We start from the raw sequence: 13,676 nt of genomic DNA, 5'->3' as shown, positions 1-13,676 counted from the left end.
TGAATTTAACAGACATTCCTAACTTAAATATCAAATTTATCAATCCTTTACTTTTTGGTTAGTACTTTCTGCCTTTTGGTTTAAAACAATCTTTCTTCAGTGGTACCTGGGTGGCTCAGTTGGTTAAGCATCTGCCTTCAGCTCAGGTCATGATCTCAAGGTCCTGGAATCGAGTCCGACATCGGGCTCCCTGCTCAGTGGGGGGGGAGGGTCTCCTTCTCCCTCTATCTCTCCCCCCCCACTCATGCTCTCTCTCTCTGCCTCTCTGCCTCTCTCTCTCAAATAAATAAAATCTTAAAAAAAACTTCAGAATTCTGAAAAATAGAATGGACCTGGTATTTTTGTTGTGGGAATTTTTTTTTTAACTACATATTCCATTTCCTTAATTGTTCTGACTATTCAGGGTCTGATTTAGGGGTTTGTTTTACTTGTTTATTAATTAGATTTTTTCTAATGATTTTCACAGTGCATCTTTATCTTCAAATTTTTTGGAATAAAGTTCTTCATGGTGTTATCTTGTTAATCTCTGCTATATCTATAATGTCTTCTCCATTCCCATTAAGTTTTCATTATGCCTTCCCTTTTGTTTTTCCTGATCCATCTCTTGAGTAGTGTATCTATTTTATTAATCTATACAAAGAATGACTTAGTTTATGTTGAATTTTTTTCCTTATTTATTGTTTATTATTCCTGTCTGCTCTCTTAAATGCTTATCTTTTTCTAACCCCTTAGTTTGAACGCTAAGCTCATTGTTTTTCTCTTAATTCTCCTAATAAAGGCTGAGGCCACAAATTTCCTACTAAGGTTCCAGTTACTGAATCCTTAAACTATTAATATGTATTGTTTTCATTTTTTCAGTTTTAAGTATTTTAAATCTTATTATAATTTCTTTGAGTTGTTTAGAAGTATGTTTATAAATTATGTATAGAATAGTTTTTAGTTTATAGTTTTGTTAGTGATTTTCAACTTAACTGAATTGTCTTTAATGACTATGATTTGTATATTACCTATACTTCCATTTTTTTTTTTTAAGTTTATTTATTTAAGCAATCTCTACACCCAACATGGGGCTCAAACTCACAACTCCAAGATGAAGAGTTGCATGCTCTACTGACTGAGCCAGCCAGGAACCCCTATTACCTGTCCTTTTAAATTTGTCAAGACTTACTCTATAACAGATGTATTTTGTTAAAAGTTCTTTGTTCCATCTATCTTCACTAATTTTTTATCTACTTAAGCTATCAGTAATTGAGAGTGATGTGTTCAACTCTTCCACTGTGATGGTGGGTTTATAATTTTTTTCTATGGTTGTATTAATTTTTGCTTTTTCATATTTTGAGACTATTTAATTGGGTACATAGGATTATAGAATTATATCCTCCTGGTGAATTGAATCTTTTATATTTATACAGTATACAGATAATTCTCTTTATCCTTAATAATGCTTTTTGATTAAAGTCTAATTTATGGATTACTAATATGGTGGTATGTCTTTTTTCACGGCACTGTGTTTTTAGTTTTATCTCATAAACTGTGTATAGTTGTTTTTTTAAATTGAATTTTACAGTGTCTGCTCTAAACCGGCAATTTGTCGATTTCTCTATCCAACTTGTTATGTATTTTGTTGGTTTGTGTCTTTTAGTAATTCTAAAAAAGTGGCTGTTACCTATTCAAATATTGTCATTTTCCATTCTTTTTAAACTTTTCTTTTGGGGTTCCAAATAGACAAATTTTAAATCTTTTCATTTTGTCTTCCATGTCTCCTCATCGTTTTCTAATATTTTTTCTCCTTTTTCTCTCTGCTACATTCTGGGTAATTTCTTCAGCTCTCTCTACCAGTTCACAAATTCTCCTTTCAGCTGGGTTTTATCTGATATGCCTTCGCCTCTTCCGGGACTTGGGATCTGCCAGGTCTTAGGAACCCCCTCAAGAGATTTTATTTTGGGGCACCTGGGTGGCTCAGTCGTTAAGCATCTGCCTTCAACTCAGGTCATGATCCCGGGGTCCTGGGATCGAGCCCCGCATTGGGCTCCCTGCACCGTGGGAAGCCTGCTTCTCCCTCTCCCACTCCCCCTGCTTGTGTTTCCTCTCACTGTGTCTCTCTCTCTCAAATAAATAAAATCTTTTTAAAAAAAGAGAGAGATTTTTATTTTATCCACCCTTACCTTGTCATGAGCATAAGCTCAGTACACATTCTTGTGTTGGTATTGGTATTAGTGTTCCCACTCTGATTTTAGCTCATATTTTGTTTCATGCTTTTTATGTTTGTTTGTTGGAGGGGCATGGAGGTGTAGCCTAGGAACGGTCCCTTTCTGCAAGCCTAGCAATGTAAATTATCTTTTATCTAGGATCTAAGTATATTTGTAGCTGAAGGGCCTTCAGAGACTCTGATGCACCCTCCTAATAGAAGCAGAAACCACTAGCAATGCTTTCTTAAATTCTTATTTGTTTTGAATAAAATCTTACTTTTTGTAAGAAAAAAAATACATGCACACACACCCCTCTGAACTAAATTTTGTTGTATTTAAATCAGGTAAATATTGTGGAATTTTTAAAAATATAATTCATAACTTCTTAACATCTTGTTAATATGATTGAAGTTGTTTTTATATGTCATCTGTAATTTTCTCATCTGGTTTTGGAGAAATACAAAAATGTAGTGGATTTATTCTTCCATAACTAAAAAAATTCTACCTAGGTTTTAGAAATGTTTTCTTTATGTTGTTAACTGTACTGAATGATATAAACTGGTACCAACTTTTAAAAAATACAGTGACAACTCAAAAATTAACTCATTTCTGGGGCGCCTGGGTGGCTCAGTCGTTAAGCGTCTGCCTTCGGCTCGGGTCATGATCTCAGGGTCCTGGGATCAAGCCCCACATCGGGCTCCCTGCTCCATGGGAGGCCTGCTTCTCCCTCTCCAACTCCCCCCTGCTTGTGTTCCCTCTCTCGCTGTGTCTCTCTCTGTCAAATAAATAAATAAAATCTTTAAAAAAAAAAATTAACTCATTTCTTCTAGAAACTAGAAATAGTATTAGTTTCCCAGAAAATACAAATGAATAAAAACTGCCAGAATTTCTTAGAGTACCTGGAAACCTCATGCTGTGACAGTTTAGTGGATTTATTCCACTGGCACACTAAAGTAATTCCATTGTATTTCTGTGTTGCTAAAATGATGGAGACCATATTCCATTTGATAACATGGTACCTTGCAAAGAGCAGTACTCCTTTAATATTTGTTAGACAAGTGAACATCAGTAAAATGACGCCTTTGTACCAGTAGTGGTAATGAACAGAAGATTAAAAAGTACATGAAAGTGAAAGAAAGAAAAGATTTTGTGATTGAAACTTTTAGGGAAACGTTGCTTGACTTATGCTTTATTAAAAATGAATTTGGGGGTACCTGGGTAGTTCAGTCAGTTAGGCGTCTGCCTTCAGCTCAGGTCATGATCCCAGGGATTGAGCCCCACATGAGGTTCCCTGCTCAGCGGGGAGTCTGCTTTTTCCTCTGCCCCTCCCCCTGCTCATGCTCGCTCTCTCTCTCTGTCAAATGAATAAATAAAATCTTTTTAAAAATTAAAAAAGAATAAAAGAGAATTTGTTTTATGATCTTTGCATATTTTGATGCTTTTTTTTCCTATTTGGTGATGGTATTCCAGATCAAGTTTCAAACAAAAACTTGGATTTTACCTGCATATTTATGTTTCCTGTTTGTTTCCTTCCATATGATTCCTTTTCCAAATAATAGACTTTTGTTTGTTTGTTTGTTTTACAAATGCCAAGTTGTAAATTGTGGAATTTAGTAAGAGTTTGTTTTTAGACAAAATACTGATGGCCTTAGAGATCTAAGTTGAATATATAGTTCTGTTGTATGGAGTGTGATAGGAAACATAGTAGAATAATTTCCATGTGTGACACATATAATACCTCTTATAACTTATCATCACAGTATTTTTTTAAATGGAAAAAAAGAAACATAAAGGAGCACTAATGTTTGCTAATAATACGTATAGCTGTTTTATATTCAACCTATATAACTTACACATTTAAGATATACTTTTTCTTTTATTTTAAGGCTTTCTTCAGTGCTAAAAACATATGGAAGCACTTTGAAAACACCATCAGTAGTTTATAGGCAAAGGCTTTATGAATTACTGATTTTATTACCTCCTGAAACCTATGAAGGTATGTGCTTTAAACCAAAACATTTTACTGTTTGTGGCTAGGACAGTGCTGGGAAAGTAATACCCGAATGAATGAATGATATGGCGTTTATTTAGTACCTTATTTCTAGGGGGTTTAGGGAGTTCAGTCTTAACTATTGTATTCACCATTATACGGTAAATAAAGTAAATTTTTTTAAAAACCTACTTTTTAATGTCTTGCTTTCTTTTCTCCTCTGGGGAAAAAAGTCCGTAGTTCCACCATGTGGAAGAGAATGAGTCACAAAGATTGGTCTTGATTCTACTCTAGGGTTTCCTTCTACATTGATGATCTACTGTACACGTTCTGTTTCACTGTTCCATTCGCTGTGCCCAAACAAAAGTTTCATACTGAACTACCAAGGTATAATTGATTTTCTAAAGTTTAGAGTGTAGGTTTTGCCTTTATGGGTTCAAATATGACCTTAGATTACTAGTTTACTATGATTGGTAACATAAACTTGTCTTCATTTTAAAATTAGTCCTACAAACTTTATATTCCTGCTGCTAAAGTACTCAAGATGCATGTTTTAAGAGGTGAAAGTTCTAAATGGTCTCCATTGGGAACTTCATATTTTTTTAGTCTTAATAGTTCCCAGCCAAACATATTAAGTTGATTATTCAAATCTGCTTGTTGTACGAATACATTTATTGGCTTATATCCTTATTTTACAGGTAAATGCAGTATCATATATACCACAGTAGTTCAAAATATTAACCTGTAACTTCTGTTTGGCCTTTATTATTATATGAGTGGTATTATTATGTGAGTGTGGTACTGCCTTTCTTCCTGGTTCACAAATATACCTAGCAAAATGTTTGATACAAAGTAATCATTTAGTATATGAAGAACTGGAAAAAAATGGGTGATTGTCATTTCTCAGGAATTGTATCAAAAGAATCATTTCTATATGCCAGGCACTGTGATAGAAATTGTATATATTATCTCATTTATCTTAGAATAATACAGTGAGCTGGTTACATTTTCCTTATTTGACAGATAAAGGCATAGAGAAGTTACAAAAACCAACTCAAGAACATATATGCAGTAAATAGTGGAATCAAGATTATAGATCTGCTTCATGCTGTGCTGCATACCTATTTATAGGTAACCTGCAAGAGACTTAACAGTCAAGACTTAGTGATAGGTCCTTCTCATTGTATACTATCTCTTAGTATATAAGAGCTACCTCCTAGATATAAAAGCCCTAGAGATAATTTCTGTGTTCTATACCTCTGATAGCTGTCAGGTCCTGGCAAAAACAATTCCGTTTAGATATTTATATCAATTTTACCGTATTTTAGAGTTTATTTTCAAACTACAGATGAAAAAAAATGATTTCTTTTTCAGGTCTTCATTAAACATCTAAGAATACCAGAATTTCAACTTAAAATCTACACTGTGTCTTCTAATAAATGATAATATAAGTCTTCCCTTAAAAGACTTAAAGAAAAAAACAAAGTCTTGTACTTTTTTCTCAGAATTGGAGTTTGGGAATGCAGTCAAAAGTCCTAAAGGAATAAAAAAAAAAAATAGAAGTCCTAAAGGAATAATGAATATAAAGTGTACAGATTTTAAATCAGTTCCAGAGTGTTCACTGGGAGACAAAGTCAGGAATTACTATAAACTTCTTGAAAAATAGAATCTATATTTACCTTCTTTATCTTTTTCAAGTTTATTTGTCTAACATTACTTAAAGAAGAATTAGTTCATAGAAAAATGAGAATATGGAGGTATTAATAGTTTTATGTTTCAACCAAAAAAAATAATTTGCCATTTCTTGGCTATCTTTTTTCCATCTTTAAAACTATGGAAATAAAATTAAGGATTTTTTTCCTTAAAGACTTTTAATTTTTTTTTTTTTTAAGATTTTATTTATTTGACAGAGACACAGCGAGAGAGGGAACACAAGCAGGGGGAGTGGGAAAGAGAGAAGCAGGCTTCCCGCCGAGCAGGGAGCCTGATGCAGGGCTCAATCCCAGAACCCTGGGATCATGACCTGAGCCGAAGGCAGATGCTTAATGACTGAGCCACCCAGGCGCCCTTAATTTTTTTTTTTTAAGATTTTATTTATTTATTTGACAGAGATAGAGAGATCACAAGTAGGCAGGCAGAGGGAGAGGGAGAAGCAGGCTTCCCGCTGAGCAGGGAGCCTGACGTGGGGCTCGATCCCAGGACCCCAAGATCATGACCTGAGCCGAAGGCAGCCACTTAACTGACTGAACCACCCAGGTGCCCTAAGACTTTTAATTTTTTTTAATGGCATTCTATTTAATAGATTTATGTGTATGGAGCATAACAGTCAGAACTTTACCATTAAAATATCAACTGACATTTAAAATAACGGCTCATCATACAATAATAACCTATAGTAATTTCTGAATCTTTTAACACAAAATGAAATAGTAGTCTTTAAAATTATACATCTCATTAATTCAAAATATGGCTAAGTAACAAAACAAGTTTAAAGTTCTGATGATACTGGTTGGTACAATGAGTTGTCAAAAAGTAAGTTTACAAGACAGAGTAAGAAATTGCTTTTGTTAATGGGACCTATTTGTAAGAATTTAAATGACTGGTTGTCCAGCAGATGCAGACTTTTGTCGTAGGAATGACTTAGTTTTCCGAAGTTTGTGGAGTAAAAATTGGGTTCTTAGTTTTTATTTCCTATTTTAGTTTTGTTATGGACCTTTCAAGTGTTTTAATTTTCTCCACGCTGGAAATTGCTCCTCCTGGAAATTTCTACAAAAAAAGCATATTTGCAGAAGCACCTGGGTGGCTCAGTCAGTTAAACATGGAGCCTGCTTGTCTCCTCCTGCTCCTCCTCGTACTCTCTCTCAAATAAATAATGTTCCCAAAAAAGCGTATTTGCATTTTAAAATGTAATCATTCTTAAGTTCAGGGACTTTGAGGTGAGCAGTCACTTTAAATGAGAAATAGAGAGGAGTGGGCGCCTGGGTGGCTCAGTCGTTAAGCGTCTGCCTTCGGCTCAGGTCATGATCCCAGGGTCCTGGGATCGAGTCCCACATCGGGCTCCCTGCTCCGTGGGAAGCCTGCTTCTCCCTCTCCCACTCCCCCTGCTTGTGTTCCCTCTCGCTGTGTCTCTCTCTGTCAAATAAATAAAATATTTAAAAAAAAACAACTTTAAAAAAGAGAAAGAGAGAGGAGTGCCTGACTGGCTCAGTCCATGGAGCATGCAACTCTTGATCTCAGGGTAGTAAGTTTGAGTCTCACATTGTGCATAGACATTACTTAAAAATTAAAAAAATCTTAAAAAAAAATAAAATAAGGGGCGCCTGGGTAGCTCAGGTGGTTGAGCATCCAACTCTTGATTTTTGGCTCAGGTCATGATCTCGGAGTCGTGGGATCAAGCCCCACATCGGGCTCCATGCTCAGTGGGGAGTTTGCTGGAGATTCTCTCTCTCTTTCCCCTTCCCCCCCTCACCACACTCTCTCCCTCTGTAAAATAAGTAAATCTTTAAAAAAATAAATGAGAAATAGAGAAACTGTTTCCACACTTAGTTGTAAATATCTTTGAAATGACAGGTCAATATGATAATGGACCAGTTTTTCAAAATGTATATATAAGAGAAACAACCATATGCTATCTCATGTCTTTTTTTTTTTTTTTTTTTTTAGAGTGGAGGGAGGGGCAGAAGGCGGGAGAGAGAGAATCTTAAACAGGCTCCACACCCAGCCCAGCTCGGAACCCCGGAGCCCAACACAGGGCTCAGTCTCACAACACTGATGAGATCATAACCTGAGCCAAAATCAAGAGTTGGTCGCTTGGGGCACCTGGGTGGCTCAGTCGTTAAGCGTCTGCCTGCAGCTCAGGTCATGATCCCAGGGTACTGGGATTGAGCACCGCATCAGGCTCCCTGCTCAGTGGGGAGGCTGCTTCTCCCTCCCCCACTCCCCCTGCTTGTGTTCCCTCTCTTGCTGTCTCTCTCAGTGTCAAATAAATAAATAAAATCTTTGAAAAAAAAAAAAAGAGTTGGTCGCTTAACCACCTTAGCCACCCAGGCACTCTGCACACCCCCCGCATGTCTTATAGAAGATTGCAGTGCTGTCTATAAACTAGGATGGCCCCCGAAACACAAATAAAATGGATCCTCTGTGGATCCAAGTTCCAAGTTGTTAATCTGCAAAAAAATACAGACGATAGAGGAACAAATTAAACTGCACTGGGGCATATATTCTAAAAATTCAGGCTGTAGAAACTTCTACAGAAAAACCTCATTTCTTCAAATAAATTACACAGGGAAGGGGCACCTGGGTGGCTCAGTCGTTAAGCGTCTGCCTTGGGCTCAGATCATGATCCCGCGGTCCTGGGACCAAGCCCCGCATCAGGCTCACTGCTCAACGGGGAGCCTGCTTCTCCCTCTCCCTGCCCCCCACCTCGTGCTCTCTCTCATCATCTCTCTATCTCTCTCTCAAATTAAAAAAAAAAAAAATTACACAGGGAAAAGTAGAGGTAAGAACTTTATTTATTTATTTATTTATTTTTAAAAGATTTTATCTGTCAGAGAGGGATCAGCAGGCAGAGGGAGAAGCAGACTCCCCGCTGAGCAAGGAACCTGATGTGGGACTCGATCCCAGGACCCTGGGATAATGACCCGAGCTGAAGCCAGATGCTTAACCAACTGAGCCACCCAGGTGTCCTGAGGGAAGAACTTTAGATTGAATGAGACTTAAAATATATCAACTAATTACAACATGTAGACTTCACTTAGATCTTAATTCAGTCAAAATCAAAAACAGGCATTTATGAGACAATTGAAAATTTGAACACTGAATGGGTATTTGATGTTAAGTGTTTTTTAAAACATGATATTATAATAGGATTGTTTAAAATGTCCTTAACTTTCAGTGATACATAAGGAAATATTTATAGATGAAATTATATGCCTTCTAGGATTTACTTCAAAATAATATGGGAGGTGGTGAGATAGTGGATGGAGGTGTAGTGAAACAAAATTGATCCAGCTGGTCAAGATGTATGACAGTCATATGCTCAGGTGGTGAGGAGTTGGGGTATCATAATACTGTTATGTCTGCTTGTCTATATGTTTGAAATTTTCCATAATAAAAAACATGTCGAATGTTTATAGATTTTTTAAGCTATGGTTTTTTAAAATAAATACAATTTATCTGCTTTTGTATTCATCTTTTTTTATTCTGTTTTTGTTCTTCATGTCATTTTATTTAACATGATGGTAGTATTTAGTCAGTATCATGAGGTACACATACTTTGAGATGTCTTTTCAGTATCTATTCTTAGTCTTGTGACCAGTAGGACCAGTTGAGCCATTTGTTTGTAGTGTATTTTTTAAGGATGAGATAAAATCTTTGGCTGTAATAGATTAAAGTTAGCTGATGTTTAGATTAAAGCTCTGCCTGGGTTTTTTGAACCCTGTACTTTAACCAGTTAACTGCTTTTAGTAAATTGCTAATTGCTGTTTTCTGTAACTCAACAGGAAACCTTTGTGCTGTCCTCAAAGAGCTGGCTGCTGACCTGACTGCCTCTGATATACAGGTGGCAGCATCGGCATTTTTACTTCCACCCCTCTGTCATCAGGATGATCTTGTGATATTAAGTCCTCTGCTACAAGAGACTGACCATAGATTTATCGAAGAACAGGTAGAGTCATTTTTCAGTAACTCTTGGGTTGACTCATTCTGTGAACAGTCATTTTAATACCTTATATATATATATTTTTTGTTTGTTTTGTTTTGTTTTAGCTCCTGCTTGGTAATGGTATTGCTTGTGGAAGTTTGGAGTATGACCCTTATTCTATTTATGAGAAAGATGTAGAGGGAGATTCAGTGCCTAAGCCCCTACCTCCAATACTATCAGTTATTAGCTCTGCAGTCAAGCTCTTTGGAGTTGTATGTGCTCATGTGGGAGAAGCCCAAAGGTAAATCATCTTTAGTAGTTCACTTATCCTGAAATCCAATATTTAAGGATTGGTCATTGGTTCAGTGAATGCATAATAGAGAACTGATGCATAAGAAAAATATCAGAAGATCTCATTAGTGGGGTGCCTGGGTGATGTAGTTGGTTAAGCGTCCGACTCTTGGTTTCTCAGGTTGTGATCTCTGTTGTGAGCCCTGCATCAGGCTCAGCGCGGAGTCTGCTTGAGATTCTCTCCCCACTGCCCCCCATTGGTGCATGTGTGCTCTTTCTCTTTCTCTCTCTCAAAAAAAGTTTTTATTAGCATAAAAGAGTTCTTACAGATGACAGTTGTAGGTGAGATAAAGGCTCTTGTAATTATTCACCTGGCTAATATTTAATAAGTAATTAAGTCAATGATTAAATTCAATGATTAAATTAAACTGAAAACTGCTAGGCTTGTGGATATACTACTTTACCCATAATTACCTTATCATCTAGCTGAAAATACAAATAAAAAAACACAGTGATTAAAAAAAAAGAACAACAAAAAAATGCAGTGGTATTAGAATTTTGATTTATGAGCTATTGTACAAAGAAGAACACTGGTTTTCTGCTTAGATTAGGTCTCATAAGCTTTCTTACCTTCAACGCTTTGTGGAGCCATTATAGGTCTTTAGTTTGGTGGATTTCAAAAATTAGATTAAAATTGATTAGTCTTAAGTTTGATAGATTTCAGTCCACTCAAAGTAAACCTCAGTTTTGAAATATCAAAGACTAAAAATGATTTCTTATTGAGGATGACAGTTTCATAATTGATAACTGAGATAATACCTTTCTTGGAGATAAAAAATACTTGTATCTAGTATCCAGTAAATTGTTTTTATGTGAGATACTAAATGCAATGTGAATTTCTCCCATAGGCTATGCTTTTAACAATTTATAAATTAGTAACTATCCTCATTTATTCATATTCTTTCCTTCCCTCTCTTCTCTTTCTCTCTCTCTTTCACTTCCTCCCTCTCTCTCCCTCCCTCCCCACTCTCTCCCACCCTCCCTTCCTTCCTGTCTGCCTCTAGCATGCTAAACCAAAAATAATAACATGCAACTAGATACATAGCTTTTATATCATTTTATCTAGTTATGTTTTCCAGAGAATATCAATTAGGTGGGGAATTTACCTTGGTCTCTTTTGATGAAGACTCACAAAAATATTTGAATCTTGTGAGCAACACATTTTTGGGGGGTTTTAAAGTAAGCTCTAGTCCCAAGATGGGGCTTGAACTCACAATCCCAAGATCAAGAGTTATATGCACTACCAACTACACCAGCCACCCACCCCAGGAACACATTTTTGAAGCATGTCTCTGGATAGTTTACTTTCAGTGGATAGAATAATGAATAAAACTTTATGTTTGTTTTTTATGTTGATTGTTAATAGCCTCATGTCGTTTTATTTTAAACAATGGTAGTATTTGCTCAGTATAAGATATACACAGACACACACACACACACACACTGATGTCTTTTCAGAGCTTAAATTTTAAAAGATGATGTTTTTCCCAAATTTATTTGTAGCCTATAGCTCCCTGTGTATGCTGTAACTATAAAGTTGTGGCTTTAACGTATTTAAGACAATATATGACCAAATTGTAAATGAATGCTGTAGCACTAAAAGATGAGAGGAAAATCATAGTAGTCTGGAATATTCGAAGAGGAATTGATAGAGGAGGGATGCCTGAGGTGACTCAGTTGGTTAAGCGTCTGCCTTCAACTCAGGTCATGATCCCAGAGTCCTGGGATTGACTGAGTCCCGCACCAGGCTCCTTGCTCAGTGGGGAGCCTGCTTCTCCCTCTTCCTCTGTCTACAGCTCCCCCTGCTTGTGCTCTCTCTCTCCCTCTTTCTGGCAAATAAAGAATTGATAGAGGGGCGCCTGGATGGCTGAGTCGGTTGAGTGTCTGATTCTTAGTTTCAGCTTGGGTCATGATCTCATGGATCATGAGATTGAGCCTGAGCTCAGCAGGGAGTTTGCTTGAGATTCTCCCTCTCCCTCTGCCCCTCCCCCTGCTCCTGGATGGGAGCTTGAGTGCGCTCCCTCTCTCTCTCTCTCTCTCCCTCCCTCTTTCTTAATTTCAAATAAATAAATCTTGGGGCACCTGGGTGGCTCAGTTGGTTAAGTGTCTGCCTTAAGCTCAGATCATGATCCCGGGGTCCTGGGATCGAGCCCCACATCAGGCTCCCTGCTCAGTGGGGAGTCTGTATCTCCCTCTCCCTCTGCCTGCCACTCCTCCTGCTTGTGTTCTCTCTCTCTCTCTCTCAAATAAATAAATAAAATCTTAAAAATAAATAAATACATATTTAAGGGAAAAAAAGAGAAGAATTAATAGGGTGGGAGTGAACCAGTTTGTAACTGTACCATTTTATAGAGCATACAATTTAAAATAATTAATTTGGTTTAATATAGCATTGACTACAGTGATGAAACAGGGGTGGCCTTGTGGGGAAAAGATTTAAATTAAGCATATTCTTAAATGGCTCCACTCTTTTTGACAGGTCTAAGACAAAAAGTGAAAAAGAAAAGAATATACTTCTTAGAGAAGGTTTTTTTTTAGGAAAATTATTTTTTGTTCTAAAATTTAACTTAAAAGAATGCTAAGTTTTTTTTAACCTCACCTGGACTAAAATAGTATATAGAATGAATATATATTTAAGGGAGAGGTTTTATTTGTTTTAATAAAAATGTTGAGACCTGGTAAAAACAAAACATAGTGTGTTCTAACTGAATAAAAATAGTAGGCAGTACTTTGGAGATTTTTAAAGGAAATGGTCTGGCAGGATCCCAGATACAGAAAGTGGGTCATAAGCAGCTCTCAGCAGTCTCCATTGGGTGTCATTAGAGGACCAGAGAAGAGAAACTACATAAATAGGAAAGTTAAGTTTCTAATATCCTGTTATCCAAAATATGATACTTGTTTAAGATGGCAGACCCTTTTTCTTTTGGGTCTTTACATTCCTAGAGGGAAAAAAAATGTTTTTAACCAAAGTATCTATATTTAACAACAGCATCTGAATATTTCAAAGCATTTTGTTGTCATTGTGCTTAGCTTTGTGTTTAAACAGCTTAAAAGAAAGTCTTTAATAACATGAAATTGCCCTAAGATTAGAAATAGGTTTTTCATATTTTATTTATGTACTTAGAAATTAAATTGTCTTTAAATCATTTGGTTTTCTCTGTTTTGACTATAGGATTCTAAAAGTAAGAGAACTTTGCATTGGTAATTTTAAAGTACTAAAATGTTTAAAGTTCTAGAATGCCAAGATAATTTTATTTATTTATTTATTTTTAATTTTTTATTGTTATGTTAATCACCATACATAACATCATTAGTTTTTGATGTAGTGTTCCATGATTCATTGTTGTGTATAAGCCAAAATAATTTTATACAGAAAAGAGCTATGATTGATCTTGTGCATGTGTTGTTTGTGCTTACTTTGAAGCATTTTGCACCTAAATGCAAAGAATGAATTACTTAATTCATCTGAAGATTGTTCTACCCTTGACAATACATTGCGGTCACT

General features: G+C 36.1%; 1 protein-coding gene across 9 annotated transcripts in view; it reads left to right on the top strand.

Annotated features, from left to right (window-relative positions):
- The window catches only part of HEATR5A (HEAT repeat containing 5A), a 108,713-nt gene that overhangs the window by 40,301 nt on the left and 54,736 nt on the right, over window positions 1–13,676 (top strand). For all 9 annotated transcript variants that reach the window (XM_032404890.1, XM_032404886.1, XM_032404889.1 and 6 more), the window contains 3 exons: window positions 4,076–4,185; window positions 9,681–9,844; window positions 9,946–10,121. In XM_032404890.1, coding sequence (XP_032260781.1) covers window positions 4,076–4,185; window positions 9,681–9,844; window positions 9,946–10,121 — 450 coding nt within the window. The remainder of the gene's footprint in view (window positions 1–4,075; window positions 4,186–9,680; window positions 9,845–9,945; window positions 10,122–13,676) is intronic.

The sequence above is a fragment of the Phoca vitulina genome, unplaced genomic scaffold (assembly GCF_004348235.1).
Source record: "Phoca vitulina isolate PV1807 unplaced genomic scaffold, GSC_HSeal_1.0 scaffold7, whole genome shotgun sequence".
Classification (NCBI taxonomy): domain Eukaryota; kingdom Metazoa; phylum Chordata; class Mammalia; order Carnivora; family Phocidae; genus Phoca; species Phoca vitulina.
Note: the sequence above shows the minus strand (reverse complement) of the source record. Positions and strands in the feature narration are given on the sequence as shown.